Source organism: Antechinus flavipes, chromosome 2 (assembly GCF_016432865.1).
Source record: "Antechinus flavipes isolate AdamAnt ecotype Samford, QLD, Australia chromosome 2, AdamAnt_v2, whole genome shotgun sequence".
NCBI lineage: Eukaryota > Metazoa > Chordata > Mammalia > Dasyuromorphia > Dasyuridae > Antechinus > Antechinus flavipes.
The window spans coordinates 339,663,514-339,678,144 of record NC_067399.1 but is presented as its reverse complement, the minus strand read 5'-3'; the positions used below and the strand labels follow the sequence as shown (position 1 = coordinate 339,678,144).

At 38.3% G+C, this 14,631-nt stretch overlaps 1 protein-coding gene across 2 annotated transcripts in view; it reads right to left on the bottom strand.

Annotated features, from left to right (window-relative positions):
* The window catches only part of PLEKHH1 (pleckstrin homology, MyTH4 and FERM domain containing H1), a 69,049-nt gene extending 58,684 nt beyond the window's left edge, over positions 1-10,365 (bottom strand). For both annotated transcript variants that reach the window (XM_051977875.1, XM_051977876.1), the window contains exons 1-2: positions 8,183-10,365; positions 434-597 (exon numbers count right to left, since the gene is read on the bottom strand). In XM_051977875.1, the coding sequence (XP_051833835.1) occupies positions 434-559 (126 nt within the window). In that variant the 5' untranslated portion in view covers positions 560-597; positions 8,183-10,365. The remainder of the gene's footprint in view (positions 1-433; positions 598-8,182) is intronic.
* Positions 10,366-14,631: the final 4,266 nt, after the last annotated feature.

Sequence of the window (14,631 nt, the reverse complement as noted above, 5' to 3'; positions counted from 1 at the left end):
TATTATTACAAAGACAATAAAAAATACAAAATAATCACCAACTCCCATACTTGATTTTCTATCTTAATGAAATGTATATGTATGTACATATGCATATATATATATAAATGTATGTATATATTGAGGCAGCTGTATGTATTGAAAATATAAGAAAGTAATAGACTTTCCAACTGACTCAGAAGTCCAAAGAATACCAAATTTTGTTATGTTTATTGTTTGTTACTATAAAAAGAGCATTTGATTTCATAAAGCAAAATTATACCTCAAAAAATAAATTCCTCTCTTTCTCAACTTTTCCTCTCCAGTCCCCTTCTAGTCTGTTCCCTCCATTGTGGGGACCTAGATTAATTTTTCACTCAGCTACAGGGACAGATAATCTCTAGTAAACAATCTGTTGCTTTGATTGGTCAAGTTGTGGCCCTCGGCAACTCACCTTGTCAGCCAGTAGCTTCCGAATCTTGCTGGCCTGAAGACGGAACTGAAAGAGCTGGGTCTCCAAGGTAAGGCAGCGTTTCTGCCAGTTCACACACGTGCCATTCTCTACCTCAGTCTCCGACATGATGAATGATACACAATGGGAGGAGGTGCCAAGGAACCCTGGAAACCAGGACACAGAGAAGAAAGTGAGAGTATAGGCAACTTAGGAAACCTGGGGGAGACCTAGACAAAGAAAAAGTGTGGAGAGACTGGAGAAAAGGCTATCAGGCTTATAAATTATTCTCAACCCAGTTTCTGTTGTAATAGCTCATTCATGACCTAAGAAATTACAACTCAGTCAATAAGCATTTAATAAGCACCTACTGTGTGCTAAGTGCTGGGAATAAAAAAAAAAAATCCTGGTCCCTACTCTCAAGAAGCTAACTCTAAGGGGGAAGACAACGTGCAAATAACTGTAAGGCAGTGCATATGAAAAGTAATCTCAGAGGGAATGAACTGGAATTAAGGGGAAATAAGATGAAAGCCTCTTTTGGAAAAATTAAAATAGTTAAAGACTTGAATAATTCCAGAATTCTGATCAACACAGTGATTAATGAAGGATGCCTTTCAACAGAAAAGTAATAGGCTATAGCTACTGAGTGAGGTATATATTTTGAGGCACAGTCAATGTTTTGATTTATTTTACTTTAATTGTATTAATTTGGTACAAGAGAGGGCTTAATTGTGGGAAGTGGGGTAGAAAGTTACTGGGAAGGAACTGTGGTATTTTAAAATTCAGTAAAACTTGGGGGAAAAGAATTAAAAGGTAAAATATGACTAAATTTTAGCCAAATGATAAGATTTCAGAGGGAGAGTCAGATGAAAGATGTGGCCTCTTTCCTCTGTGAAAGATTCTTACTCATTCCCTGGGCTGTCAGTTGTCATCATCCTAGTTCCAAAAACAGATTCTGCTCTTCTTGTCTAGGCAAGGAAACAGGCCAAAGAGGTGCTCTTATGCATAGTCTGAAGAGAGTAGCATTGTTAACAAAAACATGAGCAGCTCCAAGTCTGTTAAAAGTTCTATAATGTTTTAAGATTCACAAAGCACTTTTTCTTATTTCTGTAATATATTCAAATTTCTCTTGGCCAAGGCAAGTTATATCAATAACAACAATAATTGTAATAGATTTATATATATGTTAATTCATGTGATACAACAACCTTGGGAGATAAGTATTTTTTGGTTGTTGTTGAGGCAATTGCCCAGGATCACACAGCTAGGAAGTGTTAAGTATCTGAGGTCATATTTGAACTCAATTCTTCTTAAGGTTAAAATATTTTTAGTAATTATTTTTGTCTTTGTTTTATTACTGATTACATTCTGACTTCGGGGCTGGTGCTCTATCCACTGCCCCACCTAGCTGCACCAAGATAGATACTTTTACTATTCCTATATTACTGTTGAGGAAATTTGAAGGTAAATGATTTGCTTGTGGTCACGACAATCTCTGAGTCAGCATTTGAACTCACATCTTCCTGACTCCAAATCTCGGGCGGGGGGTGGAGGGTAGGGGTGGGGGTTCTATCCATCTCAGAAAAGACTGGGTAGAGGAGAAAAAACAGGGAAGAGGATCAGAGTACATGAGAGGAGTCTTAAGAAGTAAAGAGGGATGCAAAGGGGTTGGAGGATAAATGAGCACTGGAGGTTCTATCCATCATCCAGACTTAAGGATCTCTCTTCCTTTCATTAATAGCCACTTTGGCTTCGGAAAAACTAGCTCTCATGTGTCCTGTTGCTCAAGTGGTGACATAATGGGTCAGTGAATTTCTAATCACAGATTTAGAACCAGGCAGTTACCTACTCCTACCAGGTGATAGATGGAGCCTATGACTTGAAATTTGGGAATGCATGAATAAATGCCTCCAAGAATAAATGGCTTGGGTTTGTTGGGTTTTGTTTTGTTTTTCCTTTTGGACCTATGATATAGTATAAAGAACTGGTGTTGAAATTCTTTTTACTAATGCAGATCAGTATCAGTTTTATGACTTTTCTTCTCAGAGTTATCTGGGAACTGAAAGGGGAATCTTTTGGCCCAGTGTCTTACAAAATCTTCTTTTCTGATTTTCCTTCCTTGAGAGCTGTCTGGAACATGAAAAGCTCAGCATCTCATAGATTCCTATGTGTCAGAGGAGATTTGAACCCAGTCTTCCCAAATAGAAAAAGGGGGTGGGAGTGGGCAGCTATCAGTCATCGTAGGCAGCCTTTCACAATTGTTATTATAATCATTAAACTTCTGGCATCTGCCAACTGATCCTTTAGGCTCAAGACTCCCAGAGAATGCTAGAGGAATGATCACAGCCTAGTAAAGCCACTTGCATCACCCTCAAACAATCTCAACATTGTGACTTCATAGCAATCTCTACCTTGAAGAACTGGGACTGACTAGGACCAACTGAGATGGGCAGGATGACAAGAGATGCAAACAAAACATCACTTTCTCTGAACTGGAATCAGAGCTGAGGAGACAAAAAAGAATCTCTCAGGGAATCTAGTCTAGCTATAAAACTTCATTGATTTTTTTCTTCCCCTTTGGTTCACTTAGTTTTCCTTGCATACAGACATAATGATAGAATCTCAGAGGTCATTTATTTCAAAACTCCAAACTTTTTTTTGAAGCTCAAAGAGTTGTAGTGACTTACCTGAAATTACATAGCTAGTGAGTGAGGAAAAGAACATAAATTTCTGAATTCTTGACTTTTAACTCAGTGTTGTTATTTTCCCAACTATAGCACACAGTGTCATTTTTTTTGAGGGAGAGAGAGGGGAGAAAAAGCTAGAAAAAAAGAGAGACAGTGAGAGAAGGAGGAAGAGAGAGACACGGAGAGACAGAAAGAGGGAGAGAGAAAGAAACAGAGACAGAGAGAGGGAGAAGAGAAGAAAAGAAGAGAGAGAGAGAGAAGGACACAGGGGGAAGGGGGGAAGGAGTGAGAGGGAAAGAGACAGAGACAAAGAGAAAGAGAGAGGGGAAGGGAGAAAGAGAGAGAGTGGGAGAGAGGTGGGGAAAGAGGGGGGAAGAGAGAGAGAAGAAAGGAGAGGGGGGAAGAGAAAGAGAGAGAGGGAGAGAGAGGGGGGAAGGAAGGAGGAAGAAAAGGGAAGGAAGAGGAGAGAAAGGTAGAGAGAGGGAGGACAGAAAGGAGAGCCTAAGTGAGTGTTTAGCCATCATGAATCCCTGTATCACTTGTCAGTTTCACTTTCTAAATTTCAAGAGAATAATGAAGTCGACAAAAAACCATCAAAATATTTGGTATCTCTTGAACCAAATTCCCTAGCATGCTTTTTCTGATTAAGCAAGCTGGTTGGACGTACACCCAGACATTGTGGGGTGCTTCTCTCCACCCAATGTCTTCATGACTCTTTGTTCTGCCTCAGATCCGGTAGCCCAGTTAATCCTTCTTCAGGTTAGAGGAACACTAGAGACCTTTCGCAGGGAGCCAAGGCTTGCTGAGGCATGTGGGGTGAATTAAAGGTTTTTTGAAACAGATTAGGAGTGAGTGAGCTGCCAGCCACTGAATCCCTGAGGCTCTTCCAACAGAAGCAGGTGAGATGGATGAATAACAGCTTTATGAAGCAGGGGGTCTAGGAACACACTGTAAAGTTCACTGTGCACTAACACCTTTCCATTGACATCAGGGCAGAGGCTTATTTGCAGGAATCAGTCGACAAGTAATGCTTTTCATTTTTATGATGTTATTAGCTCTACTAATATAATAGCTCTATAATAGCTCTACACCTATAAACTGGAGAGGTTATGCTGAGAAATGCTTAAAGTCCTTTTTTTCTCCAAATCCAGTCATCTAATCTAATCCACAAGCGAGCCCTGTGATGTAGGCAAAGCAGGCATTGTTATGTTCCAGATGAGTTGACCAAGGCACAGAGAGACTAGGTGGTCTGCCGTTAAGTCACACTGTCAGGCAGTGGCAGAGCTGGGGTTTTTATATCAAGGTCTTTAGATGACCCCCACATTTTGATCTTTCCATTAAAGTACTTTCCTGCTCCAACAATGGAGAGCTATCTTGCAATATTTGAAGGCTAATGACTAGTGTGATTCCTTATAATATATGCTACTAGAAACAAAAATATTGATTTTTAAAAAAAAAGTTTAATATTGTATTTCCCCCCAAATACATGTAAAAATAACTTTAACATTCTTTACAAATGTTGAGTTACTTGATATTTATAAGTTTTTTCTATCAAGGGACTCAAAGCACCTTATAGGCTCTTTCATTCTAGTATAAATAATTCCTATAATGCTAGTAAGGGACAAAACCAAGTTCTGGTTTTATAGCTGAAGAAAATGGAACATAGCAAAGAAAGCTGAGCTTGTGGTTGCAGGGCAGAGGAGAAGCCAGTTTTTCTCAGTCCAATCTTTTCATGGTGATAATATATAGATAAAAGCCAGAGAGCATGATTAGGCCTCTTAGCACAATTCTAGGGGCTAATCCTGAATAGGGAGTGAGGGAAAAGGAGATTATCTCAAAAACCTGAGATCCTTGAATCTATTTCAGGTAAAATAGTGAATAAACTTCAAATCAAATTTACAAACAAACAAGTTTACAAAACAAGCTTATGGGAATCCATAAGCTGCAATCTCCTTCCCTTCCCCCCTCCGCCATTAAGAAAACAGTGAATACTTCCTAATAAAACCAGAAACAACTATAAGTAACCTCTGGCAATTATAAGTTCTTAAATTAGCTTCCAGAAACAAACATTTCAATACTATCTAGTTCAACCACCTTTTTTATAAGAAGGGAAACTAAGTCTCAGGTAGGTGAGGTTACAAAGGCATAAATCAGAGTCAGAATTTTAATCTAGTTCTTTTATCTCTAAATATAGGGTTCTTTCCCCCTCATCAATTTTCAGGGGACTTCCCTATTATGAACAGTTTTTAGGTTGAATTTCCCTCAAAAAAATCTTCCATTATCACTGTTTGTTTATCCTCTGAATCCAAAGGCTATTTAGGTCTCTTTTTCTTAAATTATGACACCATTCAACTTGAGTATCAATTTTCTTATCTATAAAATTAGGGGGCTGAACTAGATGAGTTCTGTGTCTAGGATCCTAGAAATTGAACCATTCACTTTATGAATTGAATAGTGACTATGCTAGGATTTGAATCCCAGGCATCCTTGCTTCCAAGTCTGGGCACATGGAATAAAAACAAGTGATGGACAAAAAAATGATTTAAACACACTACAAATTAGTTAGTGTTCTCCACCTGGTTAAATGCTGAGAGGAGAAAGAGTAAATAAATGGGCCATAACTAGATAAATTGGAAAGGACTTTTGGGGGAATTTGCAACTATGTTGACACTGAACCTAAATCCAACAGTGGATAGAATGATGCATTTACAGCCTCAGTTTCTACATCTGTAGAAAAGGAAAGCCTTGAACTAGATAGCTTCTAAGGTTCTTTCCAGCTAGGTGATTTGGTGGACAAAGTTTGGGAAAATATGGGTTCAAATCCTGTCTCAGACACTAACTGTGTGATCTTGATCAAGGCCTTAACTCTCTCCTCTCTTTCTCCATCCTAGATGGCTTAAAAATCCCTTCTAGTTCTAAATCTATGATTCTATGATCAATTAGTGGACGCAGATACCAGCTGAGCAGCAACCAACAAAAAGGACCAGTGATCCTATGAACAGTTTAAAATTTGATTCTGACTTCAGCCACTTTGTAGCTATGTGATCCTAGATAAGTCACTTCAGTTGTTTGCTTCAATTTCCTTATTTGTAAAATGGGGATAATAATAGTACCCACTTCCCAGAGTTGTGAGGATCAAATGAGAGTATAATTGTAAACTGCTTACCACAGTGCCTGACACATAATAAATGTTATATAATGTTATCTATTTATTTTTGTTATTCTCTCCTGGTCTCAAGAAGCTGATTGATAATTTACCATTAAAACAAACACACAGTAGCAGAGTCCACAAGATAAACAGAGGTAAGAGAAATATGTTCTTAGGGGAAATGCTATAAGATTTCAGTGTGGAAGGTAGATGTCCTGTTTCTACAAAGGAGTTAAGGCTGTGTCTGACATTGATGATTCTTGGAAGGGGAAGAAGGAGGATTAAAATCTCTGCCACAATCACATATCTCCATTTAACAGAAAAGAAAATTGAGGCAGGGAAAGGTTAATCAGCTTACTTAGGATCACACAAAATGCTTCTCACAGATTTTGAGCTCAGGTTCTTACTGACTTCGTCTCCCTGCTTAACATATTGTACAACTTAGTAGCTAAAGGAAAAGGAACTTAAGAGTCCACCTAGTCCAATGTTCCCTTTTTTTTTTAGTAGATGAGGAAATTTAGGCTTAAAGAATTTAATTTGTCCCAAATCACACAGAGAATGAGAGGCAGAGGCTGAATTTAAACTTAAAATCTTTCATTCCAGATCCAGCAGCATGCTTCCATAGGACTATTCTTCCTCATCCAGAAGAAAATTGGGCAACAGGTGCTCATCTTAATTTTAGTGCCTTCCCTCTAAATTATTTTCTGCTTATCCTGTAGTTTGCTTTGTATATATTTGTCTGGGTGTTGTCTGCCCCATTGAATTGCAAGCTCCTTGAGGGCAAGAGCCAGCACCTAACTCAGTGCTTGATACATAGCAGACATTTGATCATTATTTATTAATTAATTGGTAAGTTTTTTTTTTGTTTTTTTTTTTTTACAATATTTCAACTGGCCAGAATTCTCACCGAGAAAACAGAACCAAATTGTCCACCAATGCAGACATCCTTCTAACTCTCCCGTGGAGAGAAGTCACCAGATGGTCTCCAAAACAAGACTAGAAGAGCAGTTTAGAAACATGAATCTATCCTGCATACGGTTTTACTCTGAAGTTTTGAAGGATCGTGACAAATTCGTCTAATCAGAGAAAAACTGCCAGAAGCTGCCTTTGATTCTCTCATGAAACCCATTTACAGATAATGTGAGAATTTTATGACCACCTAAAAATCGAAGTAACTGGAGAGGCGAGGTGGGGAGGGGTCCATTCCGCTGGAGCTCTAGTCCCCGAAATGGTCCTTTACTACTCTTTACTGGGTCTAAAAAGAATCGAAGCTCAATCTCCCCACCTATCAGGTTCCAGAATCACCCTATTGTCCAATCTGTTTTTTTTTTTTTTTTTTTTTTTTTTTTTAATATGCTTTGCTAACAAATTACCTCTTGATTGGTTCTGGATTTCTTGGAAGAAACACAGAAGTAACAGGTTTACAATCTAGGATGGTGGGTTGGGGTGAGTTGGGATTGGAGTTGAGATGGGGGAGTGGGAGGCTGGTAACTGGGAGAGAATGCATGAGTGGGATTGGGGGAAAGGTAAATGGGCTGGAGAGGAAGAAAACAAGGGCTAAATTGTAGAAGTCTGCATCCCTAAAGCGCTCTTTTCTCCGAGAAGCTGGACAGAGTGAATTCCAAAGTCAAGTTTCTTCCTCGAATGACTTGAACATGCACTTTCCTCCTACCCCAAACCATTAAAAAAAAAAAAATCTATTCACTTCCTAAGGAAGCCCCAGTGAAGCTCCAACAAATACTCCCAAAGAGGGGAGGAGCCAGATTCCAGGTGGAAGACACCTGCTGGGCTATCATATCACCTGCGTCGCTAAAGCGGCGCCCATCCCTCCCGCTTATCGGTGGCTAGCGCACTGTGCCCACCCTCGGCTCTCTCCCTTGCCCCCTCGAAATGAAGAAGGTGGACGGGCGAGCTTACCCCCTCTCCAGCTTCAGGAAGTTTACCGGCTTAAGAGAGGCACAAAGAGCAGAAAATCAACCTTGGAGCCAGGCTGCCGCTGACCTTGTGCCGGGCTCGTGGCGCTCCTGCACGCACCTTTCCCTACTTCTGCTTTTTCTCCAGCCAGTGGTGGGGTGGGGACCCCCAAGTGGGAATGAAGTGGCGGGGAGAGTGTTACCCCGGGAACTAAATTCACAAAGGCAAAAAGTGTCTTTTTTTCCCCTCCATTCAACACTTTCCTATTCTGTCTCCTCCCCCTTCTCTTGCTCCTTTTCCCTTCTTTTCCCCCCTCCCATTCCTTAAAGGGAGAGCTCTTGGCCAGCCCTCCCAAAGAAGCACAGGAAGTGATCTCAGCAAACACCAGCCTTTTAACTCTTTGTACCACTAGGCATGTGAGGGACAGAGATGGGGGACTAGGTAGGAAGCACAACAAAGGATAACGGGAGAGTAAGTGGATGACTCCCTGGTTGGAACTCACGTACTCTTGATAAGCCATATAGCCCAAACCTTATAGCATCCCGAAGAGCTTCAGGAATTCTTAGGGACTCATTACTCAGGGAGGATGAGAGGCAAGGCTAGCCCACCTCGGAAAGCAAAAAGGATGAGAGGCTAGGCTAACCCACTTTGGGAAGTACTTTAACATTTATCCGATATTCTATTTATAGGGTGATCACTTTTTTTTTTTTTTTTGGCTTGGGGAGAGGGGGACTAGTAGTATCCTGGTAAATCTGGAAACCCAGCCTTCTAGACTGCCTTCTAGAAAAATATAGCATTTAAACCTTAAAGATAATGTAATTCAGTTATATTTTATAATGATCATGCACTAAAAATTAAATAACTCATTTAACAAAATAACGTTAATAATTATCATTATTATGACAATATTTCAAGTACCCAATGAATAGAGATCTTGACTCAAATTCAGAAATACCTGATTTCAAGTTCAGACTCTTATGTAATATGTCTTTTTTCAGTTTTCTGACCAATGTGATCATTTTCCATTTCTTGAAATAACAATATTCTTTGTGTTGTATTTCTTCATTTTTTTTTTTTAGTAAGTCGAACTTCTTTGAAGAAATAAACCATCCCTTTTACTTCAGCCAGCCCTACTTGATGAAGTTTTGTTTAAAAGGCTCTGATTCTTTTTATAGGCTAGCTTACCTGCTTTTAATCAAGTTCAGACTCTTGACACATTCTGGTTTTTCTATGGTGGGCAAGTCGCTTGATTTCTTAGTATAATTTTTAATTGTAGAACAGCTGCTAACCCAAAGAAATCATAGGTTCAGGGTTTTTTTTTTTTTTTTTTAAGAAACACATATAAGATCAGGGAACAGCAAATGTGAAAATTTTATCTATTGGGATTTCACCATGAGTAGAGTCATGAGTTCCCTGGAAACTTCTGAGGACTCCAATGAAATATGTGAAGGGCTTATACTTTTAAGATGATGAAGTAACCCCTGAGTGGTCACTGAATAGGAATAGGAATGACCACTGAATAATGGTCACTGCTGAGTCAGTAGACTCTTTTCTCCCCATGTGCAGATCATATCAAGCCTCTTCAAGCCTGTCCTTGGGAGTGTGGAGGAGTTTTTTGGGGAAAACAGCTGGTGCCTTCCTCCTATCTTAAGAGAAATAGTGAATTTTGAGCACCACACAGACAAAGCACTGGTATGAGTTTAGGAGAATTTGGACCTTGGGTCTCCAGCTGCTTCTTTTTTAAAATTTCTTTTCTCAACATGTGACCAAACATAGATCCTTGGTTAGATATTTCTAATCATGGAAGCAAACTTATCAGTTCGAGAGGTTAAAGTTCCTGGATCAGATTATAAAGATTATGAAGGACAAGAAAAGAAGCTAATAAAATTATGGAAAATGGAATTACTTGTTTGGGGCTGAACTGTAGCAAGGGGAAGTAGGAAGATGACCTCCAAAAGGGAGGTGAAAGAGCTTGATGACTGGAGGGAATTGTTTAGAAAGTACAAAACTGAGGGAAATATAAAATACCTATTCAGTACTTTTGCAAACTGCTTCATATTCCATTGTTAAAGTTTCAATAGTATATAATAGCAATAAGTTAATGTAACCTATAAGTATCCTGTTATGTCTCTGTTGATGTACACTTTTTTTTATTTAGCATTTCTTTTGTGTAGAAGAAATAAATAGTCGCCACATACCTGATTCATGTTTTCTACTCTTTGGTTCTTTATATTATTATATTTATAATATATAATATTATATATTATCTCATATAACAATTATATTTATATTACAATTTTTCATGTTATTGTAATTATTGTTTATGTTGTTATATTTATATTATTTTTATTTTATATTTTATAGATGAGCCAAACCTAAGTTTTAAGTATTTTTCATGTGGCTCCAGGGTATGGCCAAAAAGTTTGGGAAAAGTAATCTAACCCCTTTCAAGACAAGCCAGGCTCAACTATTTACTAAAATAAAAGCATATGTTCAGAGATGAGAAGTTCACTAATAATAATAGCTAGTATTTGCATAGTACTTATTATTATGTTCTATGTGTTATTGTTAGGTTTCACACAGTGGAGTGCTTTAAAAATATTATTTCATTTGTTCTTCACAATAACTCTTGAATGTAGGAGGAACTATTATTATCTCCTGTTTAAAGAAGAGGAACCCTAGGCAAATAGAGTAGCTTCCCAGTATCATAAAGCTAATAAGTGGCTGAAACTGGATTTGAACTCAGTTCTCCCTGATTCCAGACTTAGTGTTCTAGCCACTGTCCCACCTAGCTGCCTCATTAGCTCCCTCAGGGGGAGAAGGTATAACTCCCTGGCTCCTAACGCCAATAGCAAGTTGCTTTTTTTTTTTTTTTAAACATACAAATGGGGAGAGTAGCATTTATAAAAATGAAATAATTTCTCCAAGGTTGCACAGAATCAGGATTAAAACCTGCATCTCCTGACTCTACCTCCAGTATGCTTGGTTTCCTAGTCCACTTTGTAGAGGTTATGGGATAATAATCTTGAGGTTGGAAGAAAAGTCAGAATATCTCTCAGTTTCCTCATTTTACAGTTGAGGAAAACTTAAGTGTTTTGCTCCCCATTATGGTCTTCTGTCTCTAGATCCAACGTTCATTCTTCAACTCCCACAACCTCATAAAAGTTAAAGTAGGCCCAGAAAGTCATTCATTCATGAGCAAAGGAAGGCTTTCTCAGTCTCCCCAGTTGTTAAGCTCCCCTGAACTTCAAATTCTAGATTTATTTCTTTATAGCCCTGAGAAGAATATAAACTCCTTAAAGGCAAGAAGAGTTTTTAATTATTTTCTTTGTAGACTCTATTGACTTTATTAAATGCCTGAATTCAAGAGGCACTAGACAGCATATATGGCTCAGATAGTTGTGGGTCCTTTTGTTCCTTGAGCATAGTTTTAACATATATGTGAAATAAAGGAAATTGGACTTAATTATCTCTATGATCTCTTCTAGTCCTATATTTATCATCCAATATTTGTTCTTCTCAGTTATTTCAGTCTTGTCTGACTCTGTGATTTTATTTTTTTATTTTTTATTTTATTTTATTTTTTGGCAAAGGTACTGGAGTGGTTTGCCATTTCCTTGTCTAATTCATTTTGGAGATGACTGAGGCAAACAGGGTTAAGTGACTTGCCAGGTGGTTACAGCTAATTAGTATCTAAGGCCAGTTTTGAATTCCCAGCACTTTATCCACTGGCCATCAAGTTTCTCTCATTGTATTCAATCTGAGTACGCTTACTCCGAATTTAGCTAGTTGGTCCAAAGTCAACCAAGTCCATTGTCAGCCTCCATACTTTAAAATTTTTCACCTTGTTAGAATCTTCCAGAGCCTGTGTTCTGCTAGGCTATTCTTCAAGAACTCAGGGTCCCAATGATTCCACTATTGAGCATATATTCTAAAGAAGCAAAAGAAAGATTTAATTAATTAATTAGCTTTAAACCAAAGTTTTAATTTGTATCAAAATATTCTGAATGAGAAGAGTTAGAGGGAGACAGATTTTGGCTCAGTAGAAGGAAAAACCTAAAAACATTTGGAGATGTCAAAAAAATAGAATCAAAATATCAGCTCTCAAAAAGACTTTAAGAGAAGCTATTATGGTGGCAGAGCAGATTCCTGTGGATTTCTTATTTTAAATACAGTGTTCTCACCCTATAACACTATCTCTTTGGTACAAATATTATTTTCCTTTTACAGTTGAAGAAACTGAAATTCAGAGAAATAAAGCAAATTGATCAGCAGTGGGCAGGGAGAAGGGCGCAACACATTGCTAGGAAAGGAATTTCAACTCAGGTCCTATGAATTATTTTGTAGAGTAGTGAATTCCTTGTCTTCAGAGGTCTTCAAATAGTGCCTATCAGGGATATTGTATGCAAAATGCAACCCACTTAATAATATTAAATCATATGACTGCTGAATTTTTTTTAAAATTTTGAATATTTTTTATATTGTGCAAAAGAGAGGGAACTCCAATATAACTGAGAGGCAGAGGAGCAAGGATAGATGAGTATCACTTTTGCCAGCTATTTTTCATGCCTAAGACATTCTTATCTCTCTGTAAAAACTCATGCTTTTTGTCAGAGTATAGCTACCCCAAGCGTTGTTCACCTTACTGAAACAATCCACTTACTCTCACATACGCTCTTCCCTTCCTACGGTATCTTTTAAAGGAACGTGCTTTACAGACGAGTTTTGATTTCAGAAACTAAGAGCATGGGTTATTTCCTCTCTCCCTTCCCCAGAATAGAGGGAGTGACTCTTAGAGACTCGAACCCTGGCAGTTTACTGACAGGTTAGTGTTAATCATTCTTTCCAGTGGCCAGGGTAATTAATAACCTAACCATAAGAAACTTGGAGTGGGTCAGGAGTGGGAATGTAGGGAGCATAGCCATTCCATTTGGTGCTGGGGTTTATTCCAGCTATTCTTTTAGACCGATATCTGACCCTTCTGCCCTACTTCAGACACTCAACCCTGGGCAGCCTTTCAAAGATCCCTATCCCTTATCTGGTTCTCTATCTATTTTCACCTTTCAGATCCTACCTCTCCTCCCCTATCCTTTCAGAGTTGCTCTGCTCCCATGAAGCATGACTCCAGGGACATTCCTCAGCCACTGAACTTTCCATAAAGCCCAGAAGGAAACCCTGTGCATTTCTGCGCTCTAGTCACTGATGGTTTAACCCTTCTGATGCTGGGATTTCTTACGCCATAACACATTATTTTCCTGAGTTCTTTCTTTCTTTAGAGCACTTTCAATTCATCTATAAGCTGCATGACTCTAGGTATAATATCTCAGGGCCTTGGAAAGATTATAGGCAGATGTTTTTCTGCTTGGGCAGAGGGAGTATCCACATCAGAAGTTTTTTTTTTTTCTAAAATCACAGATCTAGGAAAAACAACAACTAACCATCAGGTTTTGGACTTATGAGGAGTCATTCCATGCTGTGACCTATGGTCAACGAGAAAGATGATGGGGATGGATATAAAAGTTCGAGGTGAAATTCAGTCTATGAAGAAGCCCTTAAAATGGTTTAGCTTTGGCTCCTCTGGGTGACTTTGGATAAACGAATTCCTTGCTGTATGCCTCAATTTGTCCTGTCAAAACTGTCTTATTGATTTCTGCTTTGGGGCCATATTGGAGTCTGAGTAGTTACTGTGGAGTGAGAATAGAGAGGTGATATGAATTATGGGGGAGCAGAATGAGAGCAAAAATTTTTTGGGTTGGAATTGGAGCAGAAAAGACCACTCAAAAATGCCACTTTAGAAAAAGCCCCCACCATGTTTCATTTCATCAATACCTCCAAGGCATTGCCAAGTTTTGCTAAGATTTGCTTCTTTTCCCTTCTCTTCGCCTAACTAAGCTCTAGAATCATGTTCTGGGATGAACCATGTTGTTCCAGTTCTATAATAAGGATCAAATTAACTATGCCATTGTTACTGTTTGGGGTATATCATTCTAATTCCCTAAAACTCCATTTGCCATTCCTTCAACTTTCTGGACCAAAGTGCTTCTTTGATCACTACTCCCTCTGTGTGCCATGGAAACTTCTTGAAGGCAGGTACTTAATTTGCTTTTATATTTGTATCAGAAGTGTTTAATATAGGAAGCACTTAATAAATTCTTTATCATTCATTCATTTGTTATTTATTCATTTATTCAAGAGAACCAGAGAAAAATTTTGCATTTTATTGAAATTGTGTTCTTTATAATTCCAAAACCTGATGGTTAGTTTCTGTTTTCTATACCTGTGATTTTTTTGGCGTAAGAAGCTTCCGGAGAGTGCTCATGCAGATTGACCTCTTCCCTGTAGTTTAAAGTCTTTATTTTTTAATTAAAGCTTTTTCTTTTCAAAATATATGTATAGATAATTTTCAACATTCACTTTTGCAAAATCTTGTGTTTCAAAATATTTTCCCTTTC